The 16976-nt window shown below is 54.4% G+C and overlaps 11 protein-coding genes across 14 annotated transcripts; 2 read left to right on the top strand and 9 right to left on the bottom strand.

Annotated features, from left to right (window-relative positions):
• Positions 1-26: 26 nt before the first annotated feature.
• H310_12488 (hypothetical protein) lies at positions 27-2239 on the bottom strand. 4 transcript variants are annotated; one of them, XM_008879544.1, is made up of 8 exons: positions 1703-2239; positions 1513-1657; positions 1177-1370; positions 1018-1120; positions 803-976; positions 683-757; positions 476-625; positions 27-424 (listed from the first exon to the last, which is right to left on the bottom strand). In XM_008879544.1, the coding sequence occupies exons 1-8, from the start codon at positions 2221-2223 to the stop codon at positions 143-145; spliced, it is 1644 nt and encodes a 547-aa protein (XP_008877766.1). In that variant the 5' UTR covers positions 2224-2239; the 3' UTR covers positions 27-142. The 4 variants fall into 4 exon arrangements, with proteins under 4 accessions (XP_008877766.1, XP_008877767.1, XP_008877765.1 ...); XM_008879545.1 differs by having other exon boundaries at positions 476-757; XM_008879543.1 differs by having other exon boundaries at positions 27-625.
• Positions 2240-2465: 226 nt separating this feature from the next.
• H310_12487 (hypothetical protein) lies at positions 2466-3445 on the bottom strand. The gene has a single exon (XM_008879542.1). It carries the CDS (start codon positions 3436-3438, stop codon positions 2530-2532), a length of 909 nt encoding a protein of 302 aa, XP_008877764.1. The 5' UTR covers positions 3439-3445; the 3' UTR covers positions 2466-2529.
• A 268-nt stretch (positions 3446-3713) lies between these two features.
• H310_12486 (hypothetical protein) lies at positions 3714-5671 on the bottom strand. Its single transcript, XM_008879541.1, has one exon. The coding sequence runs from the start codon at positions 5659-5661 to the stop codon at positions 3742-3744; it is 1920 nt and encodes a 639-aa protein (XP_008877763.1). The 5' UTR covers positions 5662-5671; the 3' UTR covers positions 3714-3741.
• A 310-nt stretch (positions 5672-5981) lies between these two features.
• H310_12485 (hypothetical protein) lies at positions 5982-6895 on the bottom strand. The gene has a single exon (XM_008879540.1). The coding sequence runs from the start codon at positions 6696-6698 to the stop codon at positions 6132-6134; it is 567 nt and encodes a 188-aa protein (XP_008877762.1). The 5' UTR covers positions 6699-6895; the 3' UTR covers positions 5982-6131.
• Positions 6896-7149: 254 nt separating this feature from the next.
• H310_12484 (hypothetical protein) lies at positions 7150-7956 on the bottom strand. The gene is made up of 2 exons (XM_008879539.1): positions 7787-7956; positions 7150-7741 (listed from the first exon to the last, which is right to left on the bottom strand). Exons 1-2 carry the CDS (start codon positions 7919-7921, stop codon positions 7229-7231), a joined length of 648 nt encoding a protein of 215 aa, XP_008877761.1. The 5' UTR covers positions 7922-7956; the 3' UTR covers positions 7150-7228.
• Positions 7957-8557: 601 nt separating this feature from the next.
• On the bottom strand, positions 8558-9117 carry H310_12483 (hypothetical protein). Its single transcript, XM_008879538.1, has one exon. It carries the CDS (start codon positions 9060-9062, stop codon positions 8601-8603), a length of 462 nt encoding a protein of 153 aa, XP_008877760.1. The 5' UTR covers positions 9063-9117; the 3' UTR covers positions 8558-8600.
• Positions 9118-9401: 284 nt separating this feature from the next.
• Positions 9402-10050, top strand: H310_12482 (hypothetical protein). Its single transcript, XM_008879537.1, has one exon. It carries the CDS (start codon positions 9629-9631, stop codon positions 9959-9961), a length of 333 nt encoding a protein of 110 aa, XP_008877759.1. The 5' UTR covers positions 9402-9628; the 3' UTR covers positions 9962-10050.
• Positions 10051-10065: 15 nt separating this feature from the next.
• H310_12481 (hypothetical protein) lies at positions 10066-11414 on the bottom strand (the record flags this gene model as incomplete). The annotated part of the gene is made up of 4 exons (XM_008879536.1): positions 10066-10335; positions 10379-10667; positions 10715-10845; positions 10893-11414. 4 exons carry the CDS (start codon positions 11412-11414, stop codon positions 10066-10068), a joined length of 1212 nt encoding a protein of 403 aa, XP_008877758.1.
• A 1780-nt stretch (positions 11415-13194) lies between these two features.
• H310_12480 (hypothetical protein) lies at positions 13195-14024 on the top strand. Its single transcript, XM_008879535.1, has one exon. It carries the CDS (start codon positions 13318-13320, stop codon positions 13831-13833), a length of 516 nt encoding a protein of 171 aa, XP_008877757.1. The 5' UTR covers positions 13195-13317; the 3' UTR covers positions 13834-14024.
• On the bottom strand, positions 13202-15857 carry H310_12479 (hypothetical protein). Its single transcript, XM_008879534.1, has 5 exons — positions 15314-15857; positions 15136-15281; positions 14865-15092; positions 14702-14812; positions 13202-14655 (listed from the first exon to the last, which is right to left on the bottom strand). Exons 1-5 carry the CDS (start codon positions 15772-15774, stop codon positions 13994-13996), a joined length of 1608 nt encoding a protein of 535 aa, XP_008877756.1. The 5' UTR covers positions 15775-15857; the 3' UTR covers positions 13202-13993.
• A 46-nt stretch (positions 15858-15903) lies between these two features.
• Positions 15904-16714, bottom strand: H310_12478 (hypothetical protein). Its single transcript, XM_008879533.1, has one exon. The coding sequence runs from the start codon at positions 16574-16576 to the stop codon at positions 16100-16102; it is 477 nt and encodes a 158-aa protein (XP_008877755.1). The 5' UTR covers positions 16577-16714; the 3' UTR covers positions 15904-16099.
• Positions 16715-16976: the final 262 nt, after the last annotated feature.

Raw genomic sequence — 16976 nt, 5'->3', positions numbered from 1 at the left:
GAGGCTGGATCAGCCACGCACGATCGTCACATGGCATTCGAATCCGAGCACGTCGTTCCGCCCATCAGAGTTTAGTCCGAGCGACACCTACTAAACAACTTGACGTGGGGCCTGCACCCGGCCGATTCATTTCAATTCGACGCTACGTCCGATCCTTCCACCACTGCGTAAACGACACTTGGTTCCACGGGAACAGTGACGTGCGCCCCGTCTCGGTCGGTTCGTCCTCCAGTTCTTCTGCGTCGCTGAGCAAGTGTTCTCCATCGGTGCAGTCATCATCGTCGTCCAAGTCGTCGTCGTCGGTCCGATGCAGGGGTGCTACCACCTCATCGTGCACGAGTTTTGAGTAGAACGAAAAGATGTCTTCGCCCAAGTACTTGCGGGGGTTGCTTTCCATGCACTTGAGCAACCGCGCGAAATGCGGCTAGACACGTTGGTTACTCAAGTATATGTTAAATCAGCAAAAGGAACTCACTTGTATCTCGGTCAGCGGCACGTGCAGCGCAAACGATAGTTCCGCGTACACTCGAAATTCGACGGCAAGCACATCACGTGATGGTATCGAGTGAACTTGGTCGATCTCAACCAAGAGCTTCTTGACCACGACCAAGAGATCGTCAGTGCCCTGATTGACTCCATGAAGCACCACACGAAGAAGGAACGAAGGAAGAGGCACGAGTACCCTTGGTTCGTTGAATTTGACGGCCAAAATCAAGCACGCCGACATGTACAGCTTTCGGTTGGTCTTGGTCACGTACTAATGCACGACGTTCGAAATCGTAACAATTCAATAGATTCTTACGTTTTCCAGCACGAGCTTCTCAAAGTACACACACGCGAGGGCGACTGTCGAGATGTCCAGGTGAATGCGCTGGCCCATGAGCAGCGCTTCCTGCTTGAGGTTGCGGATCTTGCTCAAGCTCAGGTCGGAGTCGTGGAGCCAAGGGTGGGCTTCTCGAAATTGCTTGTTCAGTTCCTGCAGAGAAACGTTATCCTTGACGCAGCACATCGCTGCACCTCTTTCAAGTCATTGGGCTTGACAAAGCGCATGATGCTGCTGACCATGGGCCCGAGCTTCCGGTCCCCTCGTATCACGTCCTTATGCCGTCCTTGGCGGTATCTAAATTTGCCATGAATCGGCGCTGTTTGCCAAGGATGTCGCATGGAGGCACATACTCTGGATTGTCGAGAAAGTTGGGTTGGTATTGCAGCGGCACAGGATGCTTATCTTGGGCATCGCGGTCCATATCGCAGCTGCTCCACGTAGAGTGCAAGAGCTGGAAGTACGACTTGCCCCGCCAGTCGTACGGAGTCACAACGCTGTCACGATAACTCACGGGGTGCCGCACCTTGGTTTGATTCCCATTGTACTATCCACAAAGCAAAGAGTGATGCAATTCTTTTGCGCTCAACATGGTCATTGTGCCGAGTAGCTAGGACTGGAATTTGGACCGAAATACCGTCAAATACACGGAAGGACTTGCGAGAAATAGCTAGCACAGATGACCGTACTTTGATCACAGATGTGACTGTGACGGGGTAACCCTTGCCGCTCGAGAGGAATATCCTGCCATTCAGAAGCCCTTGCTCGTTCATGTTGCCTTCCCAAAGCCGTACGGTGGCCGATGCCGGGGGGTATTTTGTTGTCATGCGGTAGCTGCATCAAGATGTTAAATTGCGCACATGATCACGGACAACATACCGAATCAATGGAGGCATCCGCACGACCTGGCAGTCTGGTCCAGGAAGTCGACGGCCAGCGAGCGCATGGTCATCCTCATTGTCGGACATGACGACTCCACCGGGTTCATTCGAGTCGTGTGGCACTGGCGAGTTGAGGTAGCTTGCGTCGTTTGTTGAGCTGTAATACTCGGATGACATGGGTATGTTTTGAAGAAAGTCGAGGGCGGCAATGTCACGTGTCACCTTCTTCACGCGACCCGTGGCACTGGGCACAAGCGGGCGAGAGGGAGCCGACTTGATGATGCTCAAGTTCAGATGGAGATTTGGTCTCTTTTGCACGACAGCGGAACTATGTGGGCTCACGGGGTCGGTCGATGCAGGAGCACGTTTTGGAGAGTTCACAGGTGTGATCACTTTGTACGTGTCATGGACCTGCCGGTGGGTTGGCAAGGTCAGAGGCGACTTCTGCGATGCATTGGGCGATGTTGCAGTCTGGCTCAAGGACGTATCATCTCCAACGACGGCCGCGGCATCGACCATCGATCGTTCGGCGCGCCAGAAAAATATTTATACATGCCCAGATTGCAGTTAAAACCAATCACATGACCAGAAAGCACCTGAATCCAATCAAATCTCCGTATTTGTTTTGATTTTATCCAATAAAGTTCCATATTGAGAGGTTGAAACTTCGAACAAATGCACAAATTTCGTAAATCACGTTATCCAAAAAAGTCGTGATCCTTGAGGGGTTTCGAGGTTGAACAGCAAAAATGGGACGGTGCTGCAATGACGACGACACAGAGTTGCTAACCTTATGAATAAGTTATGGCGCATTAAGTTGCTTGTCTAAATCCAAACAAAGGAACCCATCGTGCTCTCCTTGGTGGTGGGGAGATTCATCGAAGCACTCATGCGATCTGCATGGTGGTGCCACGACGACGAGATGTGGAAGTTGTGTTGAGTGGTGTCGCCTTCGGTTGGCTGGGTATTGTACGACATCCTTGGGAACTGGATCTGATGCGATGCGCTCATGGGCCGCATGGGAGGCTCCGAATATCGGTACGTCATGTCGGGAATTTTCGTCTGCTTCGTGGCTGTGGACTTGGAAGCAAATGGTTTGAGAAAAAGCTGCGTTGATGCAGACCACCAGTTGGTCTTTTTTGGCTCGGGGTCATCGATTGAGTTGGACATGGCAGGCTTGGGATCGAAAAAGTGCCGAATGCTGTTCATGAGATTTGTGGCATGGATAGTCGAGCTGGTGACCTTGACTTCGATGTCAGACAGGTTGTGATCTTCCAGCGCAATGTCGTCGACGCTGCTATCGTCACATTGCTCTTGAGAGTGCTTGGACTTTTCTTCTTCCATTTCTTGAATGCGCGCAATTTCCACACTGCAGAGCTTGGGAGAGAAGTCTGGACTCGCATGCGACTCCACGACAATCCTTCCAGCGCGATAGGAAGGATGATCCTCAACTGCATGCAGGGTGTGATGTTGGTTGCATGAATCTTCAAACAGGGCGAGCAGGGTTGCATCATTAACGACCCACCGAATGTCGTCGTCGTTTTTGATGTGGCAGAGGCGGAGACACACTGAAGATGGTGCCAAGGCGACAAGGAGATGGTCGAAGAAGGACCATCCTATGGTACATACATATTCGGTGTCCAGAATCACGCGTGGAGTTCCATGGGCCTGTGGAAACGTGACGGTGCAAACGCGGCCCAGCGCAGACCCATGCAACTGCCCATCGCCGCCCATGCCGGACGATTTTGCAATATGGCCTCACAAAACCGTCGGAACCAAGGGAATGATGGTCGCTCATTATTTATACTTGATATTTGGATGGAGTCATAAAAAAACGTCGAGACTTCAGAATTCTGGCTCGCACCACATGCACAATCGGGAACCTTCCCGCGGTCGACACGAGGACCATGGTCCATGGGCCTTGACGAGGAGCCCATTCGAGATGATATTTGTGATGGAGGAGACAGTTCATAAGGTTGAGGCCATGGTGACACCAACGGCTGCATTCGTTACAGACAAGATGGAGGCAATGACAGATTATATGATGTTATCTTTGGCGACCGAGAGGAAGTAGGTGCCCTGGCTGCCTCGGATGTTGTCTTGCTTGGCGAGGCGGTCAAAGTACGATGACGCATGTTCGTCGGCGACGCCACATTCCTTGGGAGGGTGCCCCATGTAGATGTGGAACGTTCCCGAGGACTCGACAATTTGGCGCTTTTTTAGGGCGACGCCATGGACATGGTAAAGTTTGGACACAATCTTCAACAGAAACTGGGCATACCACTTGTTGTCAGTCACGATGGTGAGGCGTCCGGCGGGCTTGAGCAGCTCGATGCAGTCGTCGAGGAAGGGCGCGGTGAGCAAATGCTTCGCTTGAGTATTCATGCTTCCTGTCTGTTGAGGTGGTTCCGGCTGGTTTACAAAGATGAAATCAACTTGGGCCTTCTTCATGTGCGTCGGGATGATGACGGCAGCGTCCCCAGCGACAATGCTCAGGTTGTCCACGTGATCGAAGATGGCTTGCGTGAAGATTTGGTACACGCGGTCGTGTCGAATCTCCATGGCCACCCACAGAGCCTTCCCTACGTCTTTTTTGGCTTGGTTCACGACCCACTCGCCCGCGCCGCTGCAGATTTCGAGCTTCAGCGGCAGATCTTGGACCAAATCTTTTCCGAACACCTTCTTCGTCTTGATCAACGAACCAGAGGTCAAGCGGCGGCCGAAAGCTGACTCCATCGAGTCGACTTTTTCAGGAAAATGCTTTTTCAGTACCGCTCGCAATCCCATTGTGTCAAGGACGCCGGTGGCCAACGTTGCCGGCAGCGCCACGTTTGGCTTGACCACCAACGGCACCAACAGCACCTTCTTGTACATTTCGAAAATGGACGACGCATGTCGAGTTAACTCATTGCTGGGGTCGTTTCCGAGTTGTTTGGCGAGTTGCTGCAAATACGTTGAAATGACGCTGAGTTCGCGGGCAAGCTCGTCTCGCTTGATCTTCAGAAACACGGCGAGCGATTCTTGGCGCGACTCAGACGCTTCGTGCCACCCACGCTTCCCTCCAGTCTCTTCTTTGCCAGGTTCTGCGGCGTTAGCCTTTTGTGGGGCGTCCAAGCTCCGCTGTGACATCGCCACGTACTTCTCCGCGATAGTAACGTCGCCAAGCAATGTGGCGGCACGAGCCAAATTGATCAGAGTAGCTGTATTGCTCCCAACGTTGCACCCGGCAGCGAGCAACCCACGACCAAACACATTCAACGCCTTCTTCAGCTGCAAGTTGCGGCACAGCAACGCAATGACGTATTCCCACGTCGAGTCATCCGGCGCGACTTTCCATTTTCCCAAAGTCGCGTCCAAGATGCTTTCGGCCGTGCTAACATCGCCGATCAAGATGCATCCCCGAAGCAGCGTGTTGACCGTTCGAATGTTCAATGGAACCTTGGCACGTTCCATGGCACGGACATGCTGCATGGCGTCGGTCAGGCGACCTTCGCCGCACAACCCCTTGATAAGAGTCGTGTATGCCACGACATCAGGAGCGATCTTGGCGGCTTTCATGGATTCAAACACAGTCGCGGCTTGGGGGAGGTTGCCGCAGCGCACACACACGTTCATCATGTTCACGTACGTGTACGAGTTGGCTAGACGCTTGGCGACAGCATTTTCAAACACAGCTTGGGCTTCAGGAAGCTGTTTGCGGCTCGCGAATTGCGCCAGTTCCTTGTTTAGTTTGACTGTGTCGGGGGCATCTTTCTTGGGCTTCTTGATCACGGCGGGGGGCGGATGGGAAGACGCTGGGGTTTTGCGCTTGTGCGATGTGCGGTGTTTGTCGAATGCAACACGCTGTTTGTTACCATGGTGTTGTACATGCGCCGGCTTGCAGTGCTGTGAATGCTTCGTCGCCGGGGCCTTGGTTGGTTTCGCCGGCCGCGAGGTTTCGACCGTCGTGTTCGTCATGGTGGAGTTGCCACCAATACTGACGGCTTCGATCCAGCGATATCATTGGCTCATTCGAATGCAATAAAGCCATGCTATTGGTCAGAGAAGCTCATGTGCTGGCAATTGTCAAAGTACGCACCATACGAAATTGTAGCTAAAAACTCTTCTGCCAAATCCGGAGGGTCTGTGGCGACTCTTTCTGGATTTTGAGCTGATCACATCGCACGCCAGTTGACTGCCGCCCCCTGTGCGAATCCGGGCAGCGACCTTGGCAGTGGTCAGATCGGGATGCCAGTCGGATGGGGGTAAGATTGCGACCGGTCAGCTCGCCAAAGACGTGCAAGCGTTCTACGATCCACGGTTGTGGCGACAGTCGCCCGACTCAATCGAACTCCATGTTGATCAAGTTGAAAAGGAATAAGTTAGTTAAGTTAATAAGTCGACGCAACTTCCAATGGTTGGGTCGAAGGAATGGTGTGCTGGTGGCCCTAGAAGTGCCACTGGCCGGATCTCCGATGCCCGCTCGTGGCGCGGGAGGGCTTTGCAAAGTGCCGAGGCACGATGTCTTTGAGAACAATGCAGTCGGATGGCCACAAGTCGTCGGAAAACCGATACAACTCATCGACGTCTGTGAAGTCCGACGAGGCCGTCGCGATGCTCGATGTGCGGCGAGACAAATGGCTGCCCTTCATGATGTCGAGGGAGTATCGCTCGACCGATGAACTGCAAGACAGTCGAGGGTCTTCGAACGTAATAAAGAACGTTCCCTTTTCTTGGCTGGGGGACGCCATGCGCAAGCGTTGCTGGGACGAGTCGGCGCAGTAGAGGCACATGGGGGGCTCGCCCACAACGTTGTCGTCTTCGATGCAGTTGCTGCAAAAGCATTCGTGGCACACGGCGCACGAGTTACGTCGGCGGAACGGGTTGAAGCGCTTTCGACACAGGCGACAGTGCTTCTTGTTCATCTGGCATTCGCGGTTGCTGTCCGAGATGACGCTGCGAGCTGCGACAAACAGAGCGTACATGGTGAATTGGGGAATGGCAATCTTCTTCATGACACTAGCGCGTTCGACGTGGCAAAAACATGCGACGTGCGCCAGGCATCGTGCGTTTTGTTGCACCAAAAGGAACAGCAAGTTTCTATGGTGGGAATCTCGACAACGCAGCGAGTTCTGACAACAAGCCACCTATGGCGGTTGGCCTTGGTCTCTTGATTCATTTGAGTCGCCATCGTTGCGTTCGGCAGTGGAACCTCCCATGCGACAGTCGACTTTGAATCTTGAGAGAGAGGACGGCGGTTTGCCGCAGCTACCACACCCGCCATCAACAAGGCTACGTGGCACGGGTTCTGTGTGCCATGATAAGCGCATGCCGGACAACCTGATGCGCGTGTCGTTGGCCTGTGTCGATTGCGTGCACAAGAGCCTCGGACTGCCCCACGTCGCCCCGGTGGAAAAAGTTGAACAAGTTGCGTCGGTGCCTCATCGCATAAATTGAATCTGAACTCTCAGATTCATATATTTATATACATTTTCCTATATCTAGTCCACAGAACGGGCGCAACACGGTTTGGATCAAGAGACCTTCACCCGTGTGGGACATGCTGCGGAATAGCGAGGCTCCAGTGGAGATCCCTGTGCTCCAATGTGCCATCGGGTGTGAACTGGAGGGCAGGGTTCATCTGTGGTCTCGAAAGTGGTCTGTTGGTGCATCTGGTGGTAGCGGAAGGTTCCAGGAGAACGGATGTGTGGCCGCGCCATTCGAGACACGACGAGTCGGATGCGTGCGAGACAGCCAGGTCGTCTTCCTCGCTCCAAATTTCCCACGACGATTTGTCCACAGCGCAGCTCATGCTGGTGGCGAGGGGGCTGAGTTCGCTGGGTCTGCACAGGGAGTCGCTCGACCACGTGTCTTCCGTGGGTCGCTCGTAGCTGGTGGCCAGTTCCATCCGCTGTCGTGCGCGGACGTCGTGCACATAAAATCGCTGCCGGCATGGCAGAGCGATCGGGTGGGTCATGGAGCTGCTGCGACTGTCGGAGCACTTGACACAAACTCGTCGGGGGCCCTTTTGTCGTTCGATGCACGAAGTGCAATAATCCTGCACAGGCGTGCATGTCAAGGGATGGATCCTGACGTATCATACCTGGACGCAGTGGCGGCACGTCGAGGTCTTGCGGTCCCGCACGAATGCGCGGTGGCAGCCGTGGCATCTATCTTTGATCGAGGTGCCCTTGGTGTCGTTCACGATGCTCTTGGCCGCCACAAAGAGCGCATACATGTTGTGCGATCAAAATGGGCGAATGCCAAGACGTGTCACCGGGCTGGTCTCATTGCCGTTGAGATTCGACAGGATTCGCAATAGCCACTTCCCATGTAAACGCACCCGGGTGCTGTCATTGGCGCGCTCTATCGGTGGCGTGCCAGTGAACAGTTCAGCCAAATACACAGCCCACCGCGTCTCCACCAAACCATCGCAAACCAAATATCGATTGTCTTGCCCAACCTTCCCAACAGAGTTCACCTTCCTCTAGAGATTCCCTGGGCCCAAGTGCATGACGTGTACTCCCGAGTCCTTTACACAGTGTAAGCGCACGCAAGCCCCTACGTGAAAAGCCGTCCATGCGCGTCTGCTTCGTGAACAGTGCCTGCCTCCCATGTTCGAGAGAGGGAATCAAGTGTCGTCAGCGCCTCGAGGGACGTGCAAAAGAGTTGTAGCAAGTTGGGGATCCTCTACGTGCAACATCCGTCCCCGCATGCAGTTGGGGGGTGGAGGCGTTCCCTGGGATCGATTGTCCTTTACCAAGCTCCACATCCCGATCGACAGACGGCTTGCCTTTGACGTAGCTCCATCGCACACCCTCGATGCAAACATCTCGCGGAACTCTTGTCGAGAGCACTCTTCCAAGCATGACGTGCATGACGAAATAAATACGTGTGTGTTAACTTAAGTTGGCGAGTCACAAGATGGGGATGGACGATCGCCGATCGTCCGAGTCGTCGCTGTTCCGGTCGGAATCGGTCGCGGTGTCCGTGTCCTGCGCCGACAACGACGTTGGTTTCTGCAGTGTGGCATAGTACGTCTTGTAAAACGACTCGACCGTCATCGAGAGGTTGTCGACGTTGCTCGAGCCGTCGCCGTGGGTCGGCGTGGGCAAGCTGCAGTCTGTGTTCATGCTGTGCTTGTAGAACGAGTTGAAGCAGTAGTGGCATGTGCGCTTGTCGTCGTCGGATAAAACAACTTCGGTGCAGTCTTTGCAAAACCCTTCGCCGCACGTGGTGCATTTCACTTTTCGCCGCAGGAGGTTGAACTGTTTTCGGCAGTTGAGGCAGTGGCTGCGGTGGTCCCGGGGCAGTTCGGCCTCGTGCATCTCTTTGTTCTCGGCGCGAATCGTCTTGGCCATCACGTACAGAGACATCATCGTGCGTGTTCCGAGTCAAAATGCCAAATGATGCCGTGGGTGCGCAGCAGCGCAACCCAAATTTCGAAATGGGTGGGTCGTCGAAATTGCAGAAGGTGCCGGTGTTGGTGAGCTGTCGGAGGAGTGTTCCTGGACAGTGGCACTTTTGGCGGCGGTCGAGATTCAACGACAGGGTTGGAGGCGCGGGATGTTCATGGACTTGGAAAGCCACGTGCCGTCGCTGCCACTTCTCGTCCTGCGGACCTGTCGGATCCAACGGACACGAGCTTGGCAGTGCGGTCGGATCTCATTCCTGCAAACTCGGCGCACAACGATGGATGCTTTAGCACAATTTTTGGGGAGTCAGGTCTACTTCTGTCGACTCTATCTCCACATTTGCACCGCTGCATAGCCTTCCACAAGAACGAGGGGTCGGCGGGTGACCTTGCGCGACTTGACCGGCAGAGGTATCATGCATTTATGCGAATCTTGTGGTTCTCTGGCGTCACTCGCCCTCGTCAGCTGCGTCCGTCGCCAAGATGCAAACCATCTTCATTTGGATCGTATTCGAACGAGTCTAGATTCAAATGCACACCGCAACGGTGCCATTGGGACCACCCATCGACACGTGTACAGCACGTAGGCGTCCTCTGGCAGCGGAAATGACACGGACGACGTTTGTGCTACCTTGCGAATCAAGCTCTCGTTCTGGGAAGCCTGCAACAAACACGTCGAAGCTGTTGAATCTCGAGTGGGACGGACGACGTCGGTCTTCCTATGCCAGTGACTCAAGTGTCGCGATGACCACCACCAAGCGATCCATCAACTCGAAAGACGCGACGACTCAGTTTACATTTACGTTGGACAACATCACCATACAAAGAAGGCGGACACAGATCGACAGGGTCTGGTCGCCATGATCGGCACTTCAATCAGCGACTTCTTGTCGCCGAGGACGGCCAAGTTGGAGGTCATCGTGGCTGTAAAATCAATGTCGTCCGACTCGTTCTCCGTGCTGCGTTTGTCATCGTATGAGGCAGGCATGGACCTCATCTTGCACGTTTTGGTCGCCGACGTCGATGCGCGATGTCGCAGGATGGGGAAGACTCCTAGACGAACGAAAGCTGAGGTCGTCAACCGTCCAAGCACGGATGGTACTTTGAATCGTCGAGTCCAAATAGTAGGGGCGGCGTTGGACGGTTGGGTCGCTTGTGAAGTCGCTCGCACACCCAACACACACGCGTCGTTCTTGCGACTCGAGGCGCCAGAACTGCGTGCATTTCCAGCAAAAGACCTACAATATCATGTCGGAATCGATGGCTAGAATTCAACCATACCTCGCCGCACACTTTACAATTGCATTTTCGTCGCCACGAACAGAACGGATACAGACAGTAGCAGCAGTGCGTGCGATCGGCCTTAGGCACCGTGATCACGTATTGGTACTGAATGCGTTTGGTGAGCCTCCTCTCATGCAGCGTCGTGCTGAGGGTCTCGAGCTCCCGACATGCTCGTTGGCGAAGGAGGTGTGTGGACAGCCACAGCGGAATCGATCCTTTTAAGTCCATCTCGGTGTGGAAATACACATCTAACTGACCGTCCACGTCCGATTCGAAAAAGAGCATCCTATCCCACCAAATGACGTGCACGAGCCATGAGTTGCAGCCACGAACCCGGAGCGGTGCATGGAGGCCCGCACCAACTGGTACGTTTCGTACAAATCATGACAGCACGGCAGCGCTATCGAGTGCTGAGCAAAGCCAAATGCCTTTCGTCCATCCGGGCAATAGAACTCGCGCTGTGTCTATGGTTCACATGACGTTACATCGGGATGCCCGAGCTTGGGTTTACCTCCAGAACGACAACGTCGCGATTTTGAATTGGAATGCCGAAGGTTAGATCCTGCCACCTCACGACAACGCAGTCTTCCGCGTTTTCCTTGAGTACATATAGCACCTTGGACTCTTCGATAGTCTCTGAAAAGTGTTGAATGGACAAGGTCGCGTTGTCTTGGAGGGCAACCACTTCATCCAACGTGGCGTAGATTTTGGCGCTGGACAAGACTGACACCCCTGCCAGCTCTGTGGATTCACAAGAAGTTACATGGACTTTGCGAGAATGGGCTAGCAGCGACCATCGGTCGTCGCGGCCCAAGCAACGAGTTTGTAGTGCCGTGAAGTTTGCCCCCGATTGTTCCAGCAGGGACTCGATGTCGGACTTCGACAGCGACGGTGTGTCCATGGTAAGCGCTGGTAGCGGCAACGCGGCCCTCGGGTCATTGCAGGGCAGGCGGAGCGAGGATGAATTGCGCTGTAGAAGTGACGACCGCCGAGGCGGGTGCGGCACCAGGCACGGTGCCGATGGTGATGCCATTTTGACGAGGTCAAAGGGCCAACAACAGCGGCGTGGTGGTGCGCCGTCAAGATATCCTCATCTATGTAACCCGTCCGGGTCTCGAGAACCGACCTGTGGGTGCATTGCCTACAGGTTGTTTTGAAAGTATTCGAAGCATAAAGTATTCTACAAAATGTGCATATATACAATACCATATCTAAACAAAGCATGAATATTTGATTTGGAAGATCTTAGACCGCGGTGGCAATGTCAGGTGTAAACAACAACATGGCGACCTGGCTAAGAAAGCAATTGCCTTGCTCTTTGTGGCTCGATGGCCAGCATCCCAGAGCTCCAGTCTGGACCTTGCACGAAGGATGAATGCCAAACCTCCCTTGAGCTGTTCGGTTGAGGTAGGTCGCCGTGGTCGCGAGCTGAGATCGAGTACAAGCCATCCATGCGGAGAGATTTCCAGGGCGGTCGAAGTTGGGTTCGGCTGCGGGCATCTCAGAGCCTCCATTACATCCCGTCTTGGTTGGGGCATCGCATTCGACTGTGAAGACAAGAAGTCTTGGACGTCGCAGAAGCATTCCAGCCATTGCGCACCATGTTTCACCCACTAATGTATGCAGACATGTACTAGTATGCAGACAGTCCAACCCAAACAACATACCAATCAAGTCCAATAAGTTTATCTCGAGACGGGGCCTTTGCCTGCTCATGGCCCGTTCCGTGGCGGAGAGCGAACTCGCAGTCGGCAAAGAGAGCTGGGTCCTGGGTGCGCCAAGGATCGTGACCGACAGGATCTGTCGGTTCCTTGTGAGCATGGCTGGATTCGGTAGCGTCGGCCATACCAGTCGCCGTGGGGGTGCCCAGGTGTATGCCTTGACCTTGACAACGTGGAGGCCCATGTACGACAGCACTTGGAGCGCATGACTTCACCACATTTGGTGCAGTAGGCCTTCTTTCGATGGATGCGATGAAATCGCTCTTGGCACACAAAACAATCCTTGCGAATCGACCAAGACAAAGTTGGCGTATTCAGGAGGGGCTGTTGCGGAAAGATCCCGTCGATACCAACGGTGGTCTGGCACCGCTTCTTGGCAGAGACGTCTGCAAACCACGGCTTCGGATGAAGCACTTGGAGGAGGCACCATGAGGAGTTGCTGACTCTTACGTTTTGAGATTAGACCGAGCAGGTTAGTCGCGTGCCTCCGTCATTCTCTCGCGTGCGTTAGCACATTGACCTGGATGCCTTCAAGGTGCGTCACCTCTGACGCATTTACAAAAGGTCGCGCGGTGCGGGAAACTTCGGAGCTTGGCCAAGGCCGCGCGAATCGGCAACTTGTGTGACATCTCACGGCGCAACAATCTGCCTGCATTCGCCTTGCCGGGGTTCATGAGTCACGCGTCCAAGGTAGGTGGGAAGATGACGAGTCTATGCGGGGAAGCAGATGTGTTCGCATCCACCGCGAACTACTGTGTAGCAGCGTGGTTCGACGACTGCGCGCACCTCTATGATCGCGTCGTACACACGTCCATCCGCCCCGTTTCAATTGCGCCGTGCCACCCAGGCGAGTTCTTCGTGGCGCATACTTGGCGGGGATCGACGTCCTCGGGTCGAGACTGGCGCTTGATAGGCCCCGTGTTAAAATCGATGTCGAAGGACTAGCCCAAACTTTGTCGCTGTCCTTCGAAAGGCGCAGTGCAGCGGGTTCATGAAAATTTCATGGGCACTAAAACTGCCCTCACGAAACGGCCCACCTCTTGGTATACTGAAATCAAGATGTACGGTTTCGGTGTGTCATGTCAGTACGGAGACAAATCACCTCCTCACACAGATCTGGCTCGAGCACTGGCCACCGGACGCCATGACCGGTGGCACGACCTTCTTCGTTCGCGTTGTTCGCATGCACACTGAAAGTTTCCACAGACGATCGCGATGACCAACACGACGGTGTATCGTATGGGCTCGATCTACAAGCAGGGCAGGAAGCGCGGCTGGTTCGGCCGGGACAACTGGAAGGCACGATATGCCATCTTGACAGGAGACTGCCTCTTGTACTACAAAACCCGAGGCGGTTCGCTGAAAGGGTCGGTCGACCTCACGCGCTGCACGCTGCAAGACATTGAAATCATGCCACCTGACTGCCTCATGCGCGATCAAGACACAAAGAACACAACAATTTGGCGCATTGCCATCAAGACTCCCCAGAGGAGGTTTGTCCTGGCGGCGTTCTCACAACAAGACATGGATGCGTGGGTCGAAGCGCTCGAGCACGTCGTCCTGCAGCACGGACGACCCAGTTCCGGAAGCTCCGTGGACACGAGGTTGTCTTCGATGGAGCGCTATACGGAAATGAAGGCTACCAACTCCTTCCCTGGACCACCCGCACGAACGCTGACTAAAATGGCATCATTTCGGCTGCGACGGAGCAAGGCGTCCAGGATAGCTTAGCTTTGGTTTCCTTAGTATATGTATGGACTTGTGGCGCGGTAAGAGTTCGACAAGCTTGATGCGGCCGCGACACTCACAGCCCAAGGATTCCACAGCATGCAGAGTGTAACGGGAAGACGTAGCGACAACTACGGCACTAGATGCTCGTCCTTCGCGTGCATTAACGCTTGCTCTCGACATCGATTTTCCCATAAATGTCTTCGGCGCTCCACACGACAAAGTTGCCGACGCTACGGCCAGCGTGTTGGCACACGGGGGTGACCATCGTGACAAGGCTATCCGCGTCGACGTCGTCAACAGTAGCTCGCGGCGGCACGCGAAACGGCACTTGTCCGAGGATTTTGCCGAATGCGCGGAATTGATACCCGTGGAAGAATCGATCCATTGAGTTGGTGCGGACAAACACCATGAGTCCGATGCCAGTGCCCGTGAGAATGAGCATCCACCTGAGTTGGTCACTCACAGCTGCCATCGAGAAGAATTGCTTGGACAGGAGGTACCCGGACACGACCGCGCCACAGGACCAGCTCGTCCAGACGACACCGTACATGGTGCCTGAATTGTACACGCCAAACTTGTCCGTGACGAAGCACGGGATGGTCGCAAGGCCGCCGCCCGCAGCTGAAGTCAGGACGCTTGCTAGGCGCTGCACCATGACCGGATTGTCGAAGTTGTGCAAGACCAGGACCAACGCGACGAACTGGAGTACCAAGAGGCCAACGAACACGAGTAGTTCTCTCGCAAACGCAGGATTGGCATAGCACACACGGGTGATGAGGTCGGACAAGAGCGGGGTGGCAAGGCGGTCACCCAAGTTGCCCACTAACACGGACCGTGAAGGCGAAAGAATCACGCTCACGAACAGTACCATAAGTGTCAAAGAAGAACGAGTACACTTGATCTTGCGTTCGCAGCCCCACGAGTTGAATCGCGAGCTGGCGGATCTCGGGCAAAAACACAAGGATCGGCATCACGTTGGCTGCAAAAGCCGCGTACAATCAAATAAAGTCCGTCGATGCTAAGCACTGCACCAGCGACATGGCCTTGACCTGCTGAAAGTAGCACGTCCAATTCGTGCTGGACAACGGTGTAGTTGACCTGCGTCATGCCGACATTCAAAAACTCGTCCTGCACTAGCGTCGGGTTCGGGGCTCGATGCTTGTCAACGTTGTGGATGTCCTTGCCCTTGACCGTGTACGATACAGGGGGTGTGCGCAGCACCAGCGTGCTCATGAGCAACGACGCCACGATGAACGTGCCTGGTCCAGCGATGAGAAGACGCGCTGACACGAGTGCGCGTACCGGTGGTCCAAAATATTTTGGCCATGGCTTCGCCTGACAGCACGACCTGCACGGCTCCCATGGGCACCTCGAGCACCATGGACGCGAACTTAATAAACGCGCCATTGCCAATCCCAAACGATGCATAGCCCCGACACCGCGCTTGTCTGGGTAACATTTTTGTACGGTCGATATCGACGTGATCAAGAGAACGCCAAACCCGAGCCCAAAGCATACGCCAAACATAGGGTTGTTCAAGTTGGGCAGCCCAAGGAAGCCCGCCAGGGGCTTGTACCCCAAAAGGAGCACAAAGGGCAGTTTGAAAGTGATGGCGAGTTGTGACAAAACTTGCCCGATGGCAACTATCGCGGTTCCGAGCGCAATGGACTGCCGTGGACCCTGTCGTTCGGCGAAAGGGCCTGCCAGTGCGGCTGACACCCCCAGACAAACGTACGCCAACAGGAGGACACGATTCGCCGCCTCCTTGGTCACGTTTCCGTCGACGCTGTCGGTGAGCATCGTGAAGGCGTACATGGAGCCGGCGCAAAACTGGACCACGCAACATGCCAAGCACAGCCACGTCCGATGAAACGGAATGCAGTCGAGCCGGGAGAAGAAGTCGTTGCCCATCGGGAGGACAAGCAACCACTGATCAGCCATGGTTTCCGCCCGTGATTTAGTCGGAACTACAACTCGCCAGTAGCTGCACAGTCCGCTGACGCAGCGGCGATTGAAAATTTGAGGGAAACTGCTAAGGGGGATTGATTCGGTTACCCCAATGTCTGCCGTCCAAGATGGCCACTGGTGGAACGGCTTGGTGGATGGCTACGTTATGCATCACATCTTGTTGGGTAAACGTGCTGTGTTCAACGGAGTATGGACGACTACACTGAAAATCTTGTCGTGACGTGGGGCGGCTCGGTGGAATTGTTGGCGTAAGGAGTGATCGTGCCAAGCGCTGCGTCCTCGCGCAAGATAAAGGAGACTAGAGCACATCAAACGAGGTTGTTTGCCACACGTGGCCTTCTTTGAAATGCTCCATCCACTTGGCATCGGTGAACTCGACTTCGTACTCTGCTTGTTCGAGCTTGTCTTCGTCTGGGAAGCGACTATACACGAACATGTCTTGCCCAGCCACAACTTCTGGAATTGTGCACGGCTGATACGAGTCCGACTGGATTTGCATCCGCACAACGTACTCGTGCGAATGCTTGGTCATCCATGCTCGCGACAAGGCTTGGCACAACGTCACAGCTTCGTTGAACGGCGACTCGAGGACGGCGAAACTAGCGCCACCTGCCCCAATGTACGTCAATGGATCTGTCAACAGCAGGACAAAGAACGAGGGGTGCTGGGGCAGTGAGTGGGAACCAACATAATACACGTTGTACACGCGGAAGATCACGATGCGTCGAACCCCATCGACGCGAACAATTCGAATCCGGTAGAGGTCTGTGGACATTGCAACGGTGGTTCAAACCGATCGGATCACCCGACGTGGCTGCTCGGCGGAGAGAAAATGTTCACGTAGAGTGCCTGTATGTCGTATATGACCGGAATTTCGGAACACGTCGGAATAGCGAAACCAAACAGCCGCAAGCAGGACACACACACGACTGGAGAGTCACAACTTGTCCCAAGCGGCCACCTCGGTCCCAGTCGTAGTTAAAACGCAGTCTTGTGCCTCCTCGGCAGCGAAGGATAACATCGTTGCGGCAAATCAGAGCATCTGAGCAAATCCGTCGATGTTGATCGTGTCCAATGTTACCACTATTGACGATGTTTGTCGTCTCGAATCAAGCAAAAAATGTTTGACTGAAACCATCATCCGGAATATTCCTTCTGCGGGGAATTTTGAAATA

The sequence above is a fragment of the Aphanomyces invadans genome (assembly GCF_000520115.1).
Source record: "Aphanomyces invadans strain NJM9701 unplaced genomic scaffold supercont1.39, whole genome shotgun sequence".
Lineage (NCBI taxonomy): Eukaryota > Oomycota > Saprolegniomycetes > Saprolegniales > Verrucalvaceae > Aphanomyces > Aphanomyces invadans.
This window is presented reverse-complemented; position numbering and strand designations above follow the sequence as displayed.

Coding starts and splice junctions, on each gene's coding strand:
- H310_12478 (XM_008879533.1), bottom strand. CDS start 16,576: ATGTCCACAGACCTCTACCGGATTCGAATTGTTCGCGTCGATGGGGTT.
- H310_12480 (XM_008879535.1), top strand. CDS start 13,318: ATGACCAACACGACGGTGTATCGTATGGGCTCGATCTACAAGCAGGGC.
- H310_12485 (XM_008879540.1), bottom strand. CDS start 6,698: ATGAAGAAGATTGCCATTCCCCAATTCACCATGTACGCTCTGTTTGTC.
- H310_12488 (XM_008879545.1), bottom strand. CDS start 2,223: ATGGTCGATGCCGCGGCCGTCGTTGGAGATGATACGTCCTTGAGCCAG. Junction 1,371..1,512: donor CAGTCACATCTGTGATCAAA/GTACGGTCATCT, acceptor CTTTGTGGATAG/TACAATGGGAATCAAACCAA. Junction 1,121..1,176: donor AACTTTCTCGACAATCCAGA/GTATGTGCCTCC, acceptor TGGCAAATTTAG/ATACCGCCAAGGACGGCATA.
- H310_12484 (XM_008879539.1), bottom strand. CDS start 7,921: ATGTATGCGCTCTTTGTGGCGGCCAAGAGCATCGTGAACGACACCAAG. Junction 7,742..7,786: donor CGTGCCGCCACTGCGTCCAG/GTATGATACGTC, acceptor ACGCCTGTGCAG/GATTATTGCACTTCGTGCAT.
- H310_12487 (XM_008879542.1), bottom strand. CDS start 3,438: ATGGGCGGCGATGGGCAGTTGCATGGGTCTGCGCTGGGCCGCGTTTGC.
- H310_12486 (XM_008879541.1), bottom strand. CDS start 5,661: ATGACGAACACGACGGTCGAAACCTCGCGGCCGGCGAAACCAACCAAG.
- H310_12482 (XM_008879537.1), top strand. CDS start 9,629: ATGCACACCGCAACGGTGCCATTGGGACCACCCATCGACACGTGTACA.
- H310_12479 (XM_008879534.1), bottom strand. CDS start 15,774: ATGGCTGATCAGTGGTTGCTTGTCCTCCCGATGGGCAACGACTTCTTC. Junction 15,282..15,313: donor TTTGGCGTTCTCTTGATCAC/GTCGATATCGAC, acceptor AATGTTACCCAG/ACAAGCGCGGTGTCGGGGCT. Junction 14,656..14,701: donor GTTCTTCTTTGACACTTATG/GTACTGTTCGTG, acceptor GGTCCGTGTTAG/TGGGCAACTTGGGTGACCGC.
- H310_12483 (XM_008879538.1), bottom strand. CDS start 9,062: ATGATGTCTCTGTACGTGATGGCCAAGACGATTCGCGCCGAGAACAAA.